General features: G+C 43.0%; 1 protein-coding gene across 1 annotated transcript in view; it reads left to right on the top strand.

The window, feature by feature from the left end:
• fam107b (family with sequence similarity 107 member B) overlaps positions 1-20,521 on the top strand; it is a 151,390-nt gene that overhangs the window by 325 nt on the left and 130,544 nt on the right. The window contains exon 2 of the mRNA XM_048554137.2: positions 49-118. Coding sequence (XP_048410094.1) covers positions 49-118 — 70 coding nt within the window. The remainder of the gene's footprint in view (positions 1-48; positions 119-20,521) is intronic.

Below are 20,521 nucleotides of genomic sequence, written 5' to 3' on the forward strand. Positions count from 1 at the left end.
TTTTTTCCACTTGTCTTCTCACTATCGCCTGCGGTTTCTGCTAAGCAGGAGCATTCACACGGAGAGGAGTTATCTACATTGCCAGATATGCCAGCAACAGTTAATGGGCTGTTATCAGGTACAGTGCTCTCTTCAACTTCCGTTCAGAATTGCTTCATTTGATTGTTTGTAACGTGCAGTTTAGCAGATTGTTCCTCTTTCTTGGCAAATTGAAGGAACAGATTATTGATTGCTAATATCTTTTTTGGACTTGTGAATTCTTCCAGGATGGAAATATTAATCTTTAGATGGTCAGGCTGGCTTGAAAGCTTCTATCCCAACCAAGAGCTTAGATAATAGCCTCCCTCTGCCATCTTAACCAGGGATTATTATTATTGTGAATTAATTCTATAAGGGAAACACTAAACCTCCTATACTGCAGTCAAAATTTCCCAGCTTAACCAGCCTCTCCTTATAACTCAAACCCTCCATTCCCGACAACATCCTGGTAAATCATTTCTGAATTAATTTATTTATAATTAATTAACTTCTCTATTAATTCACTTTGATTCTAAAAGGGTGAATTTCTCCAGGCATCTTTCCTAATCTTTTGAAGTTTGCATCACATGTAGACAGGGTGATTAAGAAGGTGTGTAACACACTGCTCTTCTTTGCTCAGACCTTTGAGGAAGGGGTTGGGGCATCATGTTGAGGTTGTACAGGTGTGTATATTGTGGGGTTGCTGAGGCCTCTTCTGGAGGACTGTGTGCAGTTCTGGTCATGCTGTTGTAGGAAAGGCACTATCAAACTGGGGAGGCTTCAGAAAAGATTTACCAGGATGTTGTCGGGAATGGAGGGTTTGAGTTATAAGGAGAGGCTGGATAAGCTGGGAATTTTTGACTGCAGTGTAGGAGGTTTAGTGTTTCCCTTATAGAAGTTTATAAAATCGTGATGGGTATAGATATGGTAAATGTTGCCTTTTCCCTGCGGTGGGGAATTTCAAGACTAGAGCATATAGTTTTAAGGTGACAAAAGAAATACTTAAAAAAGACATGGGGGCAACTTTGTTACACAAAGAGTAGCTGGTGTGTGGAATGAACCTCCTAAGGAAGAGGTGGATGCAGGTACAGTAACATTTAAATAACATTCTGATAAGTACACAAATAGGAAAGGTTTGGAGGGAAATGGGCCAGGAGCAGAAAGGCAGGACTAGTTTATTTTAGGATTATGGTTTGCATGGACTGGTGGGGCCAAATGGTCTGCTTCTCTGCTTTATGACTCTGTGTTCCTCTACTTTGTTGTTATTTTGACAGATAAACACGGGACCTACGAATAGACAGTACAAACTTTATGATGACAGTGTGACCTATTTTGCTGAAATAATGTTGTATAAGCAGAATTCAGCTTCTGAATGTGTTAGTTTTTCAAATGCATGATGTAAATCAGTCAAAAATATAACTGCTTTTCTAGAGAGGAAGAGAAAATGAAATTAAGAGGTATGCCCGGGAAAGAAACCAGATAATGCTGAGATCAATCAGAATTGTTTTGGGGCCTTTTGGCTTCCTCATGTCTTAAGAAGTTACTTTTTTTAACATTTTAACTACTTGCATTTGTTGTTCCTACAGTCTGCTAATTTAAAAAAATGAATTTATTTGCTTGTTTAAAAATTATACTTTCAAAGTAAGTGCTTTCATAAGTTTCACAAAGGTCTGACTCTTTCTAATTAGATAGTAATTGGGTCATTACTTGCAATGTACCATGTTATTAAGTTGACCTGAAAAGCAAATATGATTTCCTCCATAGATCTGTGGCTTCCTTTTGTAGATAATTAGTGTCAGAATTGGTTGATTGTACAACTAGAATTAAAGAAATTTCAGAATGGTTATCACCAGAGAGACGGATGATTATTCAGTAAATAATTAAGAATTTCGTCTACTAAAAAATATGGTTGAACATAGGAACTAAGAACAGGTCTAGACCATTCAGCACCCCCCGAACCTGTTTCATTCAGTGAGCTCATAGTTGATTTGTGGCCTAACTCTATATTCCAGTCTTTGGACCATTTCCCTTAATACCTTTGCTGAACAAAAACTTATCCATCTCACATTTGAAATTAACAACTGATTCAGCATCAAATGCCATTTGTGGAAGAGAGTTCCAATCCCCCCTCATCCTTACAAAAACCGAAAGAACTGCGGATGCTATAAAATTAGAAAACGGAGTTAACGTTTTAGTTCTGAGGAAGGGTCACCAAACTCCGTTAACTCTATTTCTTTCCTTCACAGATGCTGCCAGACCTGCTGAGTTTTTCCAGCAACTTTGTTTTTGCTCCTCTCTCACCATTTGAGTGTAGAAGTGCTTCCTAACATTCTCCTAGACAGCCTTGCTCTAATTTTCAGACTATGCCCCTCATTCTAGAATCCTCAACCAGTGGAAACAGTTTATCTTTATCTACCCTGTCTTTTCAAGAGAATATCTTGAAGTCTTTGGTCATATCAGCGCTTACTGCTTTATCAGGCCTGTGGCCTAATCGATCTCAGCAAGCCTTTCTTCTGATTCTGCAGAACTATAGAACATGAGAAAATGAAACAAACTGAGGCAAATTCCCCAGGATTTCACAGCTTATCCATAAAGTTACAGTATTGAGCCCGCTGGGAAAATGCACGCCCTCAAAGTCAATCCCACAACAAATTGCTCTCAAGGCTATCACACACCGATGATTTCAACCAAGAGGAGGGAAGGAAATCCTGCACAGCAAAGGAAGTTACTGTCATCTTGCAGATTTTGACAAGTAGGAACGTGACTGCAGTTTACTCCTGTGTTCACTTAGCTACAGTGAACAGAGGAATCAGATTTTGAAAACTAATGATCCTTTTGGATAGGGAGGGAGCGTCTTCAGTTCAGCAGTGTATGCTGCAGACACAGAGACCCTTGTGTTGCAGTGGTAGCGACCCTAGCTCTGAGCCAAGGGGCCTGAGCTCAAGTCCTACAGTTCCAGAGGGTGTCATAACATCCCGAACGTGTTGATTAGAAAATATTCACACTGTGGACCTGAGACAATTCAGTGAATTACTTGGTATGCCAGGTAGTGGCCAAATGGGGGCAGTGTTGTTAATTGAACCAGTACTGAGCAGTTTATCAAACAATTGTGAACAACACAGTGCATTTATGCAGAATCTTTCATTATTTCTACGGCAGAATTTGATAAATTCTTGTTGACCAAGGGGATGTAAGATTATCAGGGATTATGCAAGGAATTGGGGTTAACTCAGGTTGGCCACGATCTTATTAAATGGTAAATTGGGCCATAACGGCAAAGTGGCCCATTCTGGCTCCTTGTTTGTACATTTCTGTTTCCCCAGGCAAACTCGTTAAAGTCTACAAAACTCAAATGCAACATGTCGACAGCTTCTGAACATAAATGGCACTAAAGGCAACTGAGCTTTGAATGTGCGGATTTTAAGTAAAAATTTCCAGAAGTTCCAGAGTAATTTTCAGGAGGAAGTTGGGATTGATTTAGTTTGGGAATGGACGGGTTGGACTAAGGGGTCTGTTTCCGTGTTGTATGATGCTATGGCTCTTATGCCGGTGTTGCCCTCAACTGCTAGTGGACTACCTATACCAGTTACACTCATATCCTGGGGTGCCAGTGGTCGATGTCCATTGTATTACCCTGAGCTGCTGAGCCACTGTAGCATGTCTCTGTTTGTATTCTATTTCCTGAGGTGTGCTGTCTGTGCCTAACCCTGATAAACTTCAAAATAGATACCATGTCACCAGAGCAACAGACACACATAAGCAGCAGGAATTTTCCGGCTGAGTAAACACGCAGTTACTTGTTGATAGAAACATGAGCCCGTTCTGCTGCTACCCTTGCTTTTAAGAAGCCACCTATCTTCGGTCAATCTCAATATCTTCAGAGAGAGCATTTATTTTACACCAACACTTGGGTTGACGTTGCTGACTGGATAAACATAACATGAGCTGCCCTCGAAGACTGAAGATCCTAGGTGACGTAAGGAAATGCTTCTAACTGAGCAAGTGGGTGGAATTTGGAATTCCAGGGCTCTTCCTGAGAGCGGGGCTGGAGTTACATCCAATCATGGCTTTCATATGGGAATTGGCTATTGCTCTGAGGAGAGAATGACACGGAAAAGATGGGAGAACGTTTTTAAAATTTGTTTGTGGGATGTGGATGTCATTGACTAGCATTTATTGCCCAGTTAAGAGTCAACCGCAATGCTGCAAGTCTGGAGTCATGTGTAGGCCAGACCAGATAAAGATGGTAGTTTTCTTCCCGTAAAGATATTAGTGAACCACACGGGCTTTTACAACAATTGACAGTACTTACTCAGTCACCATTCGGCTATTTTTTAATTCCAGATTTTCATTACAACTTAAAAACCAAGGACTAGGAGCAGGAATAGTCAATTCAGCTCGTCAACCCTACTCTGCTGGAATTGGATTCAAATTACTTCATCTGCCATGGTTGAACGACACCATTATTCCCTCCAAGCTGCAGAGATTTTACAGAGGAAGGGTCATCGGACCCGAAACGTTAACTCTGTTTTTTCCTTCACAGATGCTGTCAGACATGCTGAGCTTTTCCAGCAACTTTATTTTTGTTTCTGATTTACAGCGTCCGCAGTTCTTTCAGTTTGGGTTTTATAGAAAGCTGGCACAACAAAGATTATCAGGGATTATGCAAGGACTTGGGGTTAACGTCAGGTTGGCCACGATCTTATTAAATGGTAAATTGGGCCATAACGGCAAAGTGGCCCATTCTGGCTCCTTGTTTGTACATTTCTGTTTCCCCAGGCAAACTCGTTAAAGTCTACAAAACTGAAGTGCAACATGTCGACAGCTTCTGAACGTAAATAGCACTAAAGGCAACTGAGCTTTGAATGCGCGGATTTTAAGTAAAAATTTCCAGAAGTTCCGGAGTAATTTTAACAGTTGGTCAAACAGCCCCATTCTGTGGTAAGAGCCTTCCATGATATAGGAAGTAGGAATGGGAAAATCTTTGAGATGATCTATCAATCCCTTTGTTTGGGACTCTCTGCATGAATCACTAAAAATAATTTATCAGCTGGACATCAAACACCCAATCCTTCCAGAGTGGCTTGATCTCTGGTTTCGAATACTTGCTTTGAGTTCATACAACCCTGAGCCATACAACATCTTGAAGATCTGCGTAGTTATTACTAAAGTCACAACCTGCTCTGAGATTTGCTAACTTGAGTTGATGTTAATGATACAGTTCTTGAGAGCGACTTCTGCCATTCAGAATGATTTTTAAAAAATCTATTGTCTGCCAATGATTATGCAATGTTTCGCATCATTTGCAAATCCTCAGATACTGAACCAGTCCATGTGCAAATGCAACAATATCTGGGCAAAATTCAGTCTTGGGCTGAGAAATGGCAAGAAACATTTTCACCATACAAATGCTTATCTCCAATAAGCAACAATTTAACCACTACCACTTTAAATTCACTAAATCACCCACTATCAACATCCTAGGGATTACCATTGACCAGAAACTCAGCTGGACTCACCGTATAGACACAGCAGGCCAAGCAGCATCTTGGGTGATGCTGGGCCTGCTGTGTTCATCCAGCTCCACACTTTGTTATCTTGGATTCTCCAGCATCTGCAGTTCCCATTGTCTCTGTATAGACACAGTGGGTACAAGAATTAGAATAGGTCAGAGACGAGGAATGCTGCAGCAAGTATCTCACCTCGTGACTCTCCAAACACTCTACAACATCTACGTGGCAAAACTCAGGGGTTTGATGGAATACTCCCCACCTGCCTGGATGGGTACAGCTCCAACAACACTCAGGAAGCCCGATACCATCCAGGACAAAACAGCCCACATGATTGGCACTGACCTACGAACATCCACTCCCTATTCCACTGACGCTCAGTAGCAGCAGTGTGTACTATCCACAAGATGCACTGCAGAAATTCACCAAAGATCCTCAGACAGCAGATTCCAAACCCATAACCACTTACATCTAGAAGGACAAGGGGCAGCAGATACATGGGAACACCACCACCTTCAGGCTCCCCTACAAGCCATTCACCATCCTCACTTCGAAATATATCGCCGTTCCTTCACTGTTGCTGGGTCAAAATCCTGGAATTTCCCCCCCCCCCCCCAGGGCATTGGGGGTTGACTACATGCACACTACCACCTTCTGAAGGGCAGCTAGGGACCGGCAATAAATGCTGGGCCCAGCCAGTGATGCCCACATCCCATCAGTGCATAAAATAAGACACAAAGTGAGATTGGGGTTAATTACAATAAGAACATACTGCTCACAATTTCCCCCTATCTTTTAAGAATGGAGAGGTTAGTAGTGAGCGTGTTATGTAGCAACAAACACTGTGCCCACACGATTGATTCAAGATGGCAGCAGAGTAGCAGTTAGCATGTGGGCTCTTGCCCAGGGATCATCCACTCCTGTCTGCTTTCTTTCCATTATTTTTCTTTCTTTAGACCTCTGCTCATTTTCTTTCATTTTTTTTCTTTCATTTGTCTCTCCTGTGGAGCTATTTGTGGTGGGTTAGTCAGCGAAATTGCCCTGGCAGCTGGGGGTGGCGGGGAGGTGGGAGGGTCGTTCGCGGAATGCTGGCTCCCTCTGTCAGTCAGAGGTGGCAGCTGATGTGGATCTTCACGGTGACGGGGGGTGTGTGGGGTTGGGGGAGCCAGTGGTGGCAGCGGTAGCGGCAAAGCGATTGGGGGTGGGGGCAGGTCTGTGGACCTTTCATGATGGCGGCGCTGGCAAGGTGACGTCTCGGAGGAGGGTGGCCAGTGTGGGGCTTCTTGCAAGATGGATGGCGGAGGCAGCCTGGCCTGGCAGTGGAGCCGGGGCTGCCATTTGCGGAAGGGCAAGAGCGGGGAACTCCTGCTGTCAAAGAGTTGGCAGGGGTGCCAGGTACTCCTGGTTGTGGGCCAAGTATGGGCTCAGTGTTGGACCCAGTGTCGGTGGCAGGGAGATGACCTAGCGGCAGAGAGCTGGCACCTAAATTATGGCAGCTCCCTACGCTGGTGGGTCAGTCACGGGTGGCAATGGAGAAGGAGTGGTGGTGCCGGTGTTGTGGGTGAGCCCAGGTCTGGACACTCTGTTATATCTTTTATCTTTTTTATTCTTAAACTGTACAAAATGGTGCTGGATTGTGGAGACTATTGAAGCTTTTCACTGGATTTTACTGGAATATTCACTGGAAAGCACAAGTCACAATAAATAAATAAATCATTCATTGGCTTGTGATATATTGAGTTTCAATCAGGTTGCTTAGGGCGGATGGGTAGCTCGTAGGCCGAGAAACTCACCAATCACAGGCCTTGACACTGGCATTGCAGGTCACTAGAAGCTGTCACGCAGTTAGAAGATGGCAACTTCTCAGTTGAGGCCTACTTCTCGGTTGAGGTCTACTCCTAGGGTGATCCAATGGTGAGAAAGTAAGTAGTTTTTATAAATCTTCCACGGATTGGTAGTTACAGAGAGAGGGTAAGGGGCAATGGAGGCAAGAGCAGGCCAGACTGCTTGGCTTTCAGAGGACACTCTGTTGAACCCCACCTGTGCCTCCAGTTGCTCGCTAGATTATACTTATCAGTGTAACCCAGCAGGAATATCGCCCTGGTTTCCCAGTTGGGAAACCTACCACCTTTCTCTCACAGTAGTGAAGGTGGGTTAACATGGGAGTTGCGTGTTGAGGACCTTAAATGGACACAAGTTGATGATTTGTAGAACATAGAATAGTCTGGCACAGGAACAGGCCCTTCAGCCCGATATGACTGTGCGGATTGTGAAGCCATTCTAAACTAATCCCATCTGCTTGCACATAGTTCAAATCCCCCTATTCTCTGCCTGTTCATGTGTCTGTCCACAAGCCTCTTAAACTTTGATATGATTCAAGATCTATAATTGGTGGTGAGTCAAGGAAGTTGCCTCAGGATTTTCTCACCTGAACATCTTTGCAGAGATGGTAAAAAATGAGTGATTATTTTGTTTGGGTTAACTCACCTACTTCCCCCCTTCACCACCGTTCCCCTGAGCTTCAGGAAGGGGAAGATTTTGTTGTAGATCGAAACAGCAATGAAATCTTCAGAGAAACATTCTTGTTTGTACAGGAAATACTGGATGTACACAGTGGTTGGCCAACATCTGGAGGGGAAGGGCAGTTCTCAGTGTTAGGTAAACATGTAGTGTTACAACTATCATTTATCTGAACAGTTCTGGTGATTTGCTCTTTCTCAACATTTGGTAGGCTTTTTGCTTTCGGATGGTGACTGACATCTGTGTTTTCACAGCATTTTCTGGTTGAAACACAGGAACAGGTGGAGGCCATCGAACCTGTTCCGCCCACCTTCCACTGAAATCATGGCTGATCTGATAATTGAAGCCAAAACGCCTTGCCCTTTATCCCTCCATATCTTTGGATAACAACATTTATCAGCCTCAGCTTTAAAATTTGACCGTGCATTTCTTGTCATTCGGGGAAGAGAATTCCAACCTCCTACCTAATCTTTGCAGAAGAAGTGCTTCCAAAGTACAATCTTGAAAAGCTTGGCTCAACTTTTAGACTCTGCCCCCAATTCTAAACTACATAATTAATGTTTTTTGTGGATTCACACTCTCTGGCTCTCCTTAATAATTTGAAATCTTTAATGGAAATAACCCTTAAATCTTTGCATTGCCTTGACTATAACGCTAGTTTGTGTAATATTTTTCTCTGTAATTTCCAGACATCTCTCCCTCCAATGTTAATATATCCTCCCTAAGGTACAGTGCCCAGAACAGCTCTCAGCACTCCAGCTATGGACTAACCAAGGCTTTGTACATCCAAACCAGATTTCTAATATTCATAGCATTTCTTCTTATCCCAGGTTTTATTTATATCAGAAAATACTAAAAAAGACTCTGGAAAAATGATCAAATTCAACACAAACAAAATGTACACAGACAAGAAAGCATGTTAACATTAAAATATACCCATAACTAAAACAAAGAACTGCAGATGATAGAAATCTAAGACAAAATGGGAAGAAACTCAGCAGGTCTGTCAGTGGGGGGGGGGGAGAGAAAAAGCAGAGTTCACATTTCAAGCCCAGTGACCCTTCTTTGCCATTTGTTTTTCTTAAAATATGTCCAACTGTCCCTTCAAATGTTACCCAGTTTTACAGCTATCACTATTTACACAAATCAACAAGATTGCACTTTAAAGACTGTGTGTTCCACAGAGCGGGAATCAGAAGGATGAGGAAGAGAGATCTGCAGAAGGATTCGTCCTCTTGTTTAACTTCCGTTCCTTTTTCCAGTAAGTATTGGCCCACTGCTCAGTGCTTCCCCTTTCAAACAATGTTGAGAGCTCATGTGGAGTACCTCAAGAGGCATGTGTGTTTTTTAAAAGTTCATTCATGATATGTGGGTGCCGTTGGCTGGTCCAGCATTTATTGCCCATGCCTAATTACTGAGAGGGCAGTTAAGAGTCAATCACATTGCAGTGGATTTGGAGTTGCTTGTAAGCCAGAACACTTAAGGACAGCAGATTCATTCCCTAAAGGACTTAGTGTAGTGTGTGTGTGTGTGTGTGTGTGTGTGTGTGTGTGTGTGTGTGTGTGTGTGTGTGTGTGTGTGTGTGTGTGTGTGTGTGTGTGTGTGTGTGTGTGTGTGTGTGTGTGTGTGTGTGTGTGTGTGTGTGTGTGACCATGTCAAAGGCTTTACTGAAGTCATATTAGACAATTCCAACCATTTTTCCCTCATCAATCATCTTCATCACCTCCTAAAAAAATTCGATCAAGTTAGTAAGGCATAACCTCCCCTGCACAAAACCATGCTGCCTATCACTAATAAGTCCTGCTTCTAAATGCCTATAGATCTTGCCCCTGAGAATCTTTTCCAATACTTTCCCTACCACAGATATGAGGCTCAGGCCTGTAATTTCCAGGATTATTCCTGCTATCCTTCTTAAACAATGGGACAGCATTTACTTTTCTCCAGTCCTCTAGGACCTCACCTGTGGCCAAAGAGGATACAAAGATGTCTGCCAAAACTCCAGCAATGTGTTCTCTTGCCTCTCTTAGTATTCTGGGATAGATCCCATCAGGACCCACGGACGTATCTACCTTAATACTTTTTAAGATGCACAACACCGCCTCATTTTTAATACCAACTTCGCTCAGAAATTGACGTGGACAAATGTGAGGTGATGCATTTTGGAAGGTCAAGTACAGGTGGAAATTGTACAGTGAGGTTGAGGGGTGATCTGATAGAAGTTTATAAGATTGTGAATGGCATGGATAGAGTGGAAGGTATGAGGCTTTGTCCCGGGATGGAGGGGTCAGTTACTAGGGAACACAGGTTCAAGATGCCAGGGGTGTGGTTTAAAAGAGATGTGAGAGGCAATCTTTTCACACAAAGAGCGGTGAGTGCCTGGAATGCTCTGCCAGAGGCAGTGGTGGAAGCAGATACAATAGCAACATTCAGCAAGCACCTGGACGAAGACATGATTAGGAAGGGAATTGAGGGATACAGATCCTGAAAGTGAAGACCACTTTAGTCTGGAAGGGCAAAATGTGTTGTCATAGGATTGGAAGGATGACGGGATTGTTCCTGAGCTGTATTGTTCTTTGTACTTTCTTTCTCCTTTGTGAGTGTTTGTGTAAGTGGGTGAGTGAGTGTGTGTGTGTACCACAACCTTATATCCTTCACATTGCTAAGATATCCCTCTGCCAACTCTGTAACAGTACCCTACTCAGCCTCATTATAATTGCAGACTTCAATTAAAACACCTGTTAAACCACTAAATGCAAGTTTTACATAACGTCCTCTCCATCATTTAGCCCTTGGTATCCAGGAGTCATCCTGGTAAATTTACCCTACTTTCCCCTACATTGTAGAGGTCTGGTAATCTCCCACAGTGATAGATCCCAAATGGTTGGGACGCTATCGAGCACCCTCCAGAAAGCTTCTACTTCTCGAAACCTCTGCCCCTTCTATCCGATTCCATACCTAGTGTTACACAACAACCAGCTTGCACTCACTGACCAATGTGGCTGCCCAGTTTCCCAGTCCCTGAAGCAAGAACATAAATTATAATGAAATTTGTTGGTTACCTCATCACAATGTGAATGATGCAACTATATTTCACTTCTTTTAATCGTTAACTGTTGAAGAACCAAGGTAAACCCTCAATCCTCTTTTTCATGTCCAATTGTTTCTGCTTTTCTCCTCTAACCAGCTAATCCTCTGGGGCAGAGATAATGGGAACTGCAGATGCTGGAGATTCCAAGATAATAAAATGTGAGGCTGGATGAACACAGCAGGCCAAGCAGCATCTCAGGAGCACAAAAGCTGACGTTTCGGGCCTAGACCCTTCATCAGAGGATGATGAAGGGTCTAGGCCCGAAACGTCAGCTTTTGTGCTCCTGAGATGCTGCTTGGCCTGCTGTGTTCATCAATCCTCTGGGGCACTTCATTCCCTTAGTGTCGGTAACTTTCTGGTGAGCAGGAGGAAAAGTGCAATTGAATCTAAGATCAGTCATTGCCATGGAACCAGCTCAAGGGGATATATGGACAACTCCTTTTCGTATTTCTTAAGTTCTCCTCTCCTTCCTAGCTTTCCCTGCTGATAGAAAGTCAAGATTGGGGCAACAGTGATCCCCTGGTGGTTATCTATTGAACAGACATTTGATGCCATGACCACCTGGAATAACTTTAAACTGTAAGGCAGACAGTGTAGGACTTGACAAGGACATTGGCATGGTGGCAGACTGGGCAGCTAGCTGGCAGATGGAGTTCAGTGGAGATGTGTGTGGTGATACATTTTGGAAAGAAGAACATGGGGGGTCAGAAATAAGATGTATGATGCCAAAATGGCGTGTAGGAGCTTGGAACATTGGTATATATGTGCAATAAGGGTAGCAGACCATTCAGTCTGTCGAGTCTGCATCAACCCTCCAAAGGACATCCCACCCAAAGCCAGTACCTCAACCCATTCCCAAATTTATCATGGCCAATCCACCTAACCTGCACATCTTTGGACTGTAGGAGGTAACTGGAGCACCCGGAGGAAAGCCCCACATACACAGGGAGAATGTGCAAACTCCACACGGACAGTCACCTGAGGGTGGAATCAAACCCAGGTCCCGGGTACCATGCGACAGCAACACTAACCACTGAGCTACCACACCAGTCAGATCAGAAATTTTGAGATGGTTTCCCTTAGAGAAAAGAAGGCTGAGAGGAGATCTCAAGGAAGTGCTCAAAATAATGAGCAATCTTGACAGAGTAAACAGTGAGAAAGTGTTCCTGATTCCAAGAAGGTTGAGAACATGAGGGCACAGATTTAAAGTAACTGGTAAAATAAGCAAAAGTGAATCTTTTCTCACGCTGTGAGTAGCTAGGCTTTGGAATTCCCTCTCTGGGAGAATGGTTGAAATGGGTTAGGTCGAGGCTATTGAAGGGGAATTAGATGGTTATTTGCAAGGAAATAATAGACAGGTTCCTGGTGAGAAGGCAGGATAATTGCACGGGGGAGGTGCTCACTTGAAGAGCATTGGGCTGAATAGCCACTTACTGTACTGTAACAATCCTCTGATTCTATGGTAGTTACCACAGCTGTCCATTGGGTTTGATGCCCTGAATTTTGACCTTGGGAGCCATGGGTTACACCCTCCTCTAGATGTGGAGTGACCACAGCTGGAGGTGTACATGTGAGGTACATTTGTACGTCTGTTCCTATCCTTGCTGAGTTAACCTGGCAACAATCCATCTTGCCGATGACCACTTGGGCAAACAACTGGACAGGGCTAGACTGGTGAAGTCCAGTCTCCAACTAACACCTTGGGAAGAGAGGGAGAGTGCCACAAACTGTGGAGAAAAGTGAGCAGTGAACCAGCACAGCTCCTTTCAGACAGCTATTGCCACCCAGTGTGGGCACCAGTGGGGATTCGGGAACATGTGCCCACACTTTCATACAGGCTGATCCAAAGGGAAGGAAGACGGACAACCATATTTTTAAAGAAACCAAGCAACACACTCAATAGAGGAGTATTACAGCACTGAGAATGCATTACTAGTTGTTGTCACTAGTAACATGCCTTGCTGTCTTTCCTGTTTGTATACTTCATCTATTTGAAGTCCTGACATGAATTAGAATGGAATCACTCAAGCTACGACTTTAAACCTGTCAGATCACAATCCATTAAAAAAATATGCTTAAGAGGTCTTGGCAGGGTGTCACTTTACCACATAACACATTGAGTCATTCCTTTTTAAGAGGTCATGGTCTCCAACAGGATGAGCTCCTAATCTTATCCAGGGATTATGTGGAGAAGATGTTTGCCAGATGTGGAAATGTTCTCACCCAGCTCTTGGAGACCCTATTCTGCTGGTGTATGTCATTGGGCGAGTGCTTTCAGATGGGGCCTTGTTCAGTTCTGGGGAAGGAAAATCATTGTTTTGTTTTATTCATTCAATGATGTTGCCTAAATTAAAAATACATATAATTAAAAGCAGTAATTAACAAACATAAATGATGACTTTTAAACACAAGTGTTGCTACTTTGCTGAAGATACCTAAAACAGATTATAAGATTCATTTAATCAATAGCTCAATTTGTGGATTCCAGAAAAAACAAAGTTAAATCTGATCTAAACACTGCCTGAGGTTGTCTGATAAGATGTCAATCTAGACCTGAACAGATAACCATAGGGGATAGAGTTCAAGAAGCAACAGAACAAAGAGACAATGTACAGAAACATTCATCACTGAAATAACCCCTTCATTTTCAGAAACATCTCTAAGGAGAATAGTCCTTTGATACCAGGATGAGTGTGAAAAAGGAATGAACTGCAACTTGTGAGGGCATAGCGAGAACTGTAGATGCTGGAGTCAGTCAATACAGTGTGAAGCTGGAGGAGCACAGCAAGTGAGGCAGCATCTGAGCAGGACTGAAAAAGTGTCCCACCCTGAAACGTCAGCTTTACTGCTCCTCTGATGCTGCCTGGCTTGCTGTGTTCCTCCAGCTCCTCACTGTATTGACTTGAGGGGATTGTATTGTAAGGATATGCAGACTAAAAGGATAAAGGATTACTGAAGGAGAATTAACAGAAAAAAATGGAATGACACTTCATTCTGACTGAAATTATAAACAGTGGAAGGCAAGAGCAACAATTTGGTGAAATTTCTCTGCACGGTGCTCACCTTTAACACTAAATTATTGCAATGGGAGTAAAGAATCACATTCCATTTATATAAAAAAAATCAAATTCCCACCTCAAATTTCACAATTAAATCTCCAGTCACCCCAATATTTAAAGAATATCAAAGGATCAGAAAAAATGTACAAAAGATTTGCTTTCCTGATCAAACTGTAATCAGGAAAGCACAAACTGCTTGGGGTTAGTAAGAACTGCCAATGATAGAGTCAGAGATAACACAGTGTGGAGCTGGAGGAGCACAGCACGTCAGGCAGCATCAGCGGGGCAGGAAAGCTGACGTTTCGGGTTGGGACTCTTCTTCAGAGAAGCCTGGTGTACTTTTTCTGTGAAAAGAGATGGTTAGTAGAGGGCTTAAAAAATTGTAAACCATTTTGCCAGTGTAGACAGAGTGTTTCTCTTCTGCGAAAGAGGGTAACACGAGGCCGTCAAAGTAGGATTAGCCACAAGAAATCCAATAAGGAATTCAGGAAAACTTCTTTTTATCCAGAGAGTGGTGAGACTGTGGAGCTCACTATGACTGAGTGTGGTTCAGGTGAATTGCACAGATGCACATAAAAGGTATTAGAAAAGAACGACTGGGGAATTTGTACCTTCTCCCCGTGTCTGTGTGGGTTTCCTTCGGGGGCTCCTGTTTCCTCCCGCAGTCCCAAAGGTGCGCAGGCTAGGTGGATTGGCCATGCTAAATTGCCCGTAGTGTCTAGGGTGGGAAACGCAGGGAGAGGGTAGGATGTGGGCCAGGGTGGGATGCTGTCCAAAGGGTCAGTGTGGACTTGATGGGTCGAATGGCCTGCTTCAATGCTGTAGGGATTCTATGATTCTATGACTGGTTAGCTCGTTGTTCAGATGGTTTGTGTGTCGTGCAGTGAGTTTGATTCCCATTCTGGCTGAGGTAGTTCTGGGAGCTGAGCCTGGGTCTCATCCATTTCCGTTTGCTCCTCTATGTGGCTCTTGCTAGAGGCAGGTTTTAAACTTGTATTGGCTGAGGATAATAAGCCCATGGCAGAGAAGTGAATTGAGCTGATCAAAGTTAGGTGAGTAAGTTTGAGCAAAGCATATCAACGCTGGTCAGAAATCACACAACGCCAGTCCAATGTGTTTATTTCTAAACACCAGCTTTTTTAGTGTAGTGAGAAAGGAGCTACACTACACCTGATTTTTGACCTTGGCCACCCCAGTCCAACACTGGCTAGTATAGACCAGCCAGGCTGAGTAGTTTGTTTCAGTGCTGTATGTTTGATGTAATTCCATGCAATTTCTATATAACCCTTTAATATATTCTACTCAAAGCCAGTTGGTTGTGAGATATTGCTAGCAGATGCTGCTTGTGACAGTTGTGTGACATTATTTATGGTTTACATAACAATTTATTTTTAGTCCAAAGCGGTAAGCTTCTGAAATTGCAAATATAAGATCCACAAGGTCATAGTTCAGTGCCAGTCTGTGCCTGAGTTGAATGAATTCTCTGCTGAGCCTGTAGTTAGGGAGCTGGAGAATGTCCCTGAGCTTTGGGGCGGCATGGTGGCTCAGCAGTTCGCTCTGCTGCCTCTCAGCGCTGAGGACCCGGATTCGATTCCACCCTCGGGCAACTGTCTGTGTGGGGTTTGTACGTTTTCCCCGTATCTGTGTGGGTTTCCTCCGGACGGTCTGGTTTCCTCCCGCAGTCCGAAGGTGTGCAGGTTACGTGGATTGGTTATGGGGTAGGGTGGTCAGGGTGGGATGCTGTTTGGAAGGTCAGGGCAGACTGAATGGCCTCTATTTGGACTGTGGGAACTCTACGATTAAAGTGGGAAATAAATGTGACCAGTTATCCTACCGTATAATTTCAATAAGATCATGCCTGATAATCCACCTCAACACCACTTTCCGTTTCAATTCCTTGAGGTTCAAAAACAATTCCCACTGACTGGGCTGGTATTTACTACCCATGCCTAACCACCCCTTTATTTTGAGAGGCTTACTGTAGCCATTTCAGCTGACAGTTAAGACTCAACCACTTTGCTCTGGCTCTGGAAAAAATTGTAGGCTGGATCAGGTAAGGACAGCAGATTTCCTTCCCTAAAGGAGATGATTTTTTACAACAATCAATAATGGTTACATGGTCAATAGATTTGATATTAATTCCAGATTTCCCAGACTGGCTAAAGTTACCACAAAGGTCCCACCTTTACAACCTCTCCCCTCACTTGAGACATGATGACCCTCAAGCTCAGCTGATCACCAACTGTTTCTCTTGAATGAGAAAATAGGCTCGTGCGCCCCCAGCAAATTTACTAATTCCAGATTTTATTTGAATTCAGATTTCAGCATCTGTCATGGTTGGATTTGAACCCATCTTCCCAAAGCATTTACATGGGGGGCCTGAATCACTAGCCCATTGGCATAACCACTACACCACAGCCTCCTCAATATAGTCAGCACTCTATTGATCTCTGTCCTGAAAAATATTCAACAGCACAGCATCCACAGCATCCAGTAATGGAGACATCCACTCTGAAGAAATTTCTCTTCCCTTGGAACTAAATAATTGATTCCTTATTCTGATACCATCCTAGGTGTTTCACCTGTGCAGGGAAAAACAGCTTCTCATAATCTACCCTATCAATCTCTGTACAAATGTTGTTTGTTTTGATTATATCAATCTTCTCAATCTTTGAAAATCTGCAGAATGTGAGCCGAGCTCATGCAATCTCTTCACATCAGCCACTGCTTTCATCTCAGGAACATTTGTTATACCATTTCTAAGACTGACATATCATTCTTTGGATAAAGAGACCAAAACATTATGCTGTACTCAAGATTTGATTCCACCAAGGCCCCATACAATTGTGGGGTCAGTCTTCTTTGCCTTGATCTGGAGTAATTGGAGACCAAATGTAGTGCCCAACTCCCAATCTCATTGTCTGTAGCTCAATGCCGTGTTGCAGTGTGGCTTGATTAACCATCACTGAATCCCTCATTGCCAGCACAATTGGGTACACTTTCATATAGATCTAAGGACTCATCCATTATTGACTTGCTTGGCTTTCATTCCAATACAATGAATAGGCCATCCATTCCACCAAATAAAAAACAAGGCAACAGTGAGGTTGATGTAGTCCTGCCAGAGCATGGGGCTGGTCTCTCATTACACAGAGAGATAAAGAGATGGCTAGTGGTGGTTTAATCTCAGGGTACTCTCCCTCAGGTGAAGGGAAAGGTTGTGAAGGAATAATCTCAGTTGATGCTGGAAGTGAGCCCATGTTGTTAGTAGCACACTGCATCGCAAACCAGCCATCCCAGCCAACTGAACTGACTGGTTCCCCATCAGATTATTACCTGGGCGGAGAACTAAAAAGTCACTTCAGTGATGATGGAAAAATGACACATCTTAGCAATTTTAAATGTAATGAAACACATAATTGAGTTCAAATTACTACTTCTTTCACCACTGTCCCAAAGAACGGCTGTCAAACACTTTAATAAACATGTTTCCCCTTTACATGTTGTATAATTCTAATTCTGTGAAATTCTTATATCCAGCACATGACCATCAAATTTTATGTGTCACAATTCAAACTGTCAATGATATTTAAAGAGGAGAAGGTGGGACAGTAACTTGCTTCTGGAGGTTTCCAGGTGACAGCTAGGCCTCAGGAACCTTAGGACAGTAAAGATTTACGATTAGCTGTCAATATGCAGAAATGGCTGTGAGTAATTAGACATGAATTTACTGTCAGACTTGTCATCATCGAATACTGTCCCACGGGGAGTCTGGCAGCAGAGGCCACACCTTTCATTTTAGTACCTTTAGGGTGGGGGAGTGCCATCCTTACCTTTGTCTGCGCTGCATGTGACTACGGTCCCACAGCAATGTGGTTGACTCTTAGCTGCCCTCTAGGCAATTAGGGATGGGCAATAAATGCTAGCCCAGCCTGAGATGCCCTCATCCTGTGAAATGAATAAAGGAATAAATGAATAAAGTGTTAATTATCACCAACCATATTTCAGGCCCTCGTCTGAACCATGAGCAATGCCATGGGAGATTAGCCATTGTTCAAACAAAATTTAAGATATTAGTATTCATTTTAAATTGCTACTGTAATTGGATATACCAAATCTGTGGGCCTGTAGCCTTAAATTTATAATTAAAATTTAATCAATTATAAATTGTAATAATCATTAGAAATATCAGTAAGGTATACAGTGCAGATAGATAAGAACACTCCCTGATTTTATTCTTAGTGTGAAATTTGCACCTATTCGTGTAAACTGTAAAGTTCTTCCACTGTAGACAATGTGATACTTCTGCTTATTGAGCTATCTCACCCTGCATATTGCAGTATAATGTGTCTCCTTTGTCTCTTCAAGTTACCTTTAGTCTATTTTTTTATTTAAACTTAAGTAACCCCATGGAGAAAGTTAATCTTGATGAGAACTGATCCTGGCAATAATCATCACTGAAGTGCTGGTGTTACAGGCAGTGATCCGAGAACAAAAAAGACAATGTAGACATTTCTCTGCTTGGAAAGCCATCAAACGACTGATTAAAGTCAGCACTGTAATGGCCGGGAAATTGTACATTCTGTCCAAACTTGGTGTCTTGCACTCATCAGGACAATTTGCAATGACTTGTAGACGTTGTCCTCTATCAATCCATTCAAAGACGTTATTACACACAGGTAGTGTGTGTGGGACATGAACCTGGGCCTCCTGGCTCAGATATAGGGACACAACCACTGTATCACAAGAATCCATTTGCCAACATTTGTGCTATATAAGAGGAGATTAACAATTAATGTCGATGAAGTGGGGCCTTAACAGTGTTAACTTTATTTAGTGACATGTTGTGGACATCACTGTACTGCCTACTGCCTCTTCCTTGAGAAGGTGGTGATGAGTCATTTTCTTGAGTACAACTGAATGCCTTGCTGGGCCATCTCAGAGCAATTTCGTCAGCCACATAGAATAAGGATTTGGGAGTCAGATTAAGGCTAGACAGTGGCAGCAGACGTTCTTCCATAAAGGACATAACTGAACCAGCTGAAATTTTACAAAACTCTGTCAGTTTCACATTTACCATTACTACTGTAAACTTTTTATTCCAAATTCATTAAGTTCTCCAACTACTATGGTGGGATTTGAACTCATGTTACTGGGATTGTTGGGCTGTGGGGTTACTCAATTCAGTAAACTGATGGTATATATTACCACACCCTCAATATTGTGACTGCTTTAAACTATTAGTCTCAACTTGTTTATCCAGCTGGTAAGTTCGCTTAGTTTGTCTGAAGGTTCATTGCCTAAACTTTCTTTGAGTGGGTAACATGAATTGTAGATAAAGGGAAATCAGCGGATAAACTGTATTGATATTTCCAGAAGGCATTTGCTAAGGTTTGTGTGGAAAATAAAAGTTCATCTGTGGTTGGTTGGCTTGCTGAGCTGGTTTGATAGTTCGCAGATGTTTCATTGACCTGCTGGGTAACACCATCAGTGCAGCCTTGACGAAGCGCTGTTGTGTTTTCCTGCCTGGTATTCAAACTCTGGGGTCCTTTGGATTTGATTACCTCATTTTGGATACCCCAGTTTGGGTATATTCTCGATGTATGGCAGAGTGAAGAGTGTTTTGGGGCATATTGTAAATTCCTGTTGTTTGTGTGATAGGCATCGTTGTTTGGGTATCCTTGTCCTTAAGTACTTGGTGGAGGTACTCTTCTTCTTTTTGGTGTAGTTCTGGGTTGCTGAGTTGTGTTGTCGCTGTTTAAATAGCGCTCATTTGTGGGTGTTAGATGAAATTCAGTACTTGGTCAGTGTGTGTAGCTTTCCTGTGTGCCTTTGTTAGGAATTCCCTGTTGGCCGTGCGTTCTACCATGATGTCCAGGAATGGGAGTGGTTCATTTTTTTACCTTTCCCCTGAACGCGATGCCGGTGAGAGTGTTGTTTATTAGTTCATTGTGTCTCCTCCAGTTTGGTCCATTTTGATGATGACGAAAGTGTCGTCTACGTAACAAATCCATAGTTTGGGTTGGATTTACACAAGGGCCACGCTATCGTGTCTCCGCATCACCACTTCTGCTATGAGTCCAGAGATAGGTGACCCAATGGATGTCCCGTTGATCTGTTCATAGATTTGGCCATTGAAGATAAAATGAGGCATAGGTCCAGTAAATTCAACATGTTGTCTGCGGAGATGGTGTCACTCGGGTCTTGTTCTTTTAGTAGTGTTTAGTTCATCTGAAGGGCACGACGTATTAGCGTGGACAGAAGATTGGCTGGTTGGCAGACAACAGAGAGCATAAAACATCAATAGGCAGGATGTGAGGAGTGGA

Source organism: Stegostoma tigrinum, chromosome 25 (assembly GCF_030684315.1).
Source record: "Stegostoma tigrinum isolate sSteTig4 chromosome 25, sSteTig4.hap1, whole genome shotgun sequence".
NCBI classification, from domain to species: Eukaryota; Metazoa; Chordata; class Chondrichthyes; order Orectolobiformes; family Stegostomatidae; genus Stegostoma; species Stegostoma tigrinum.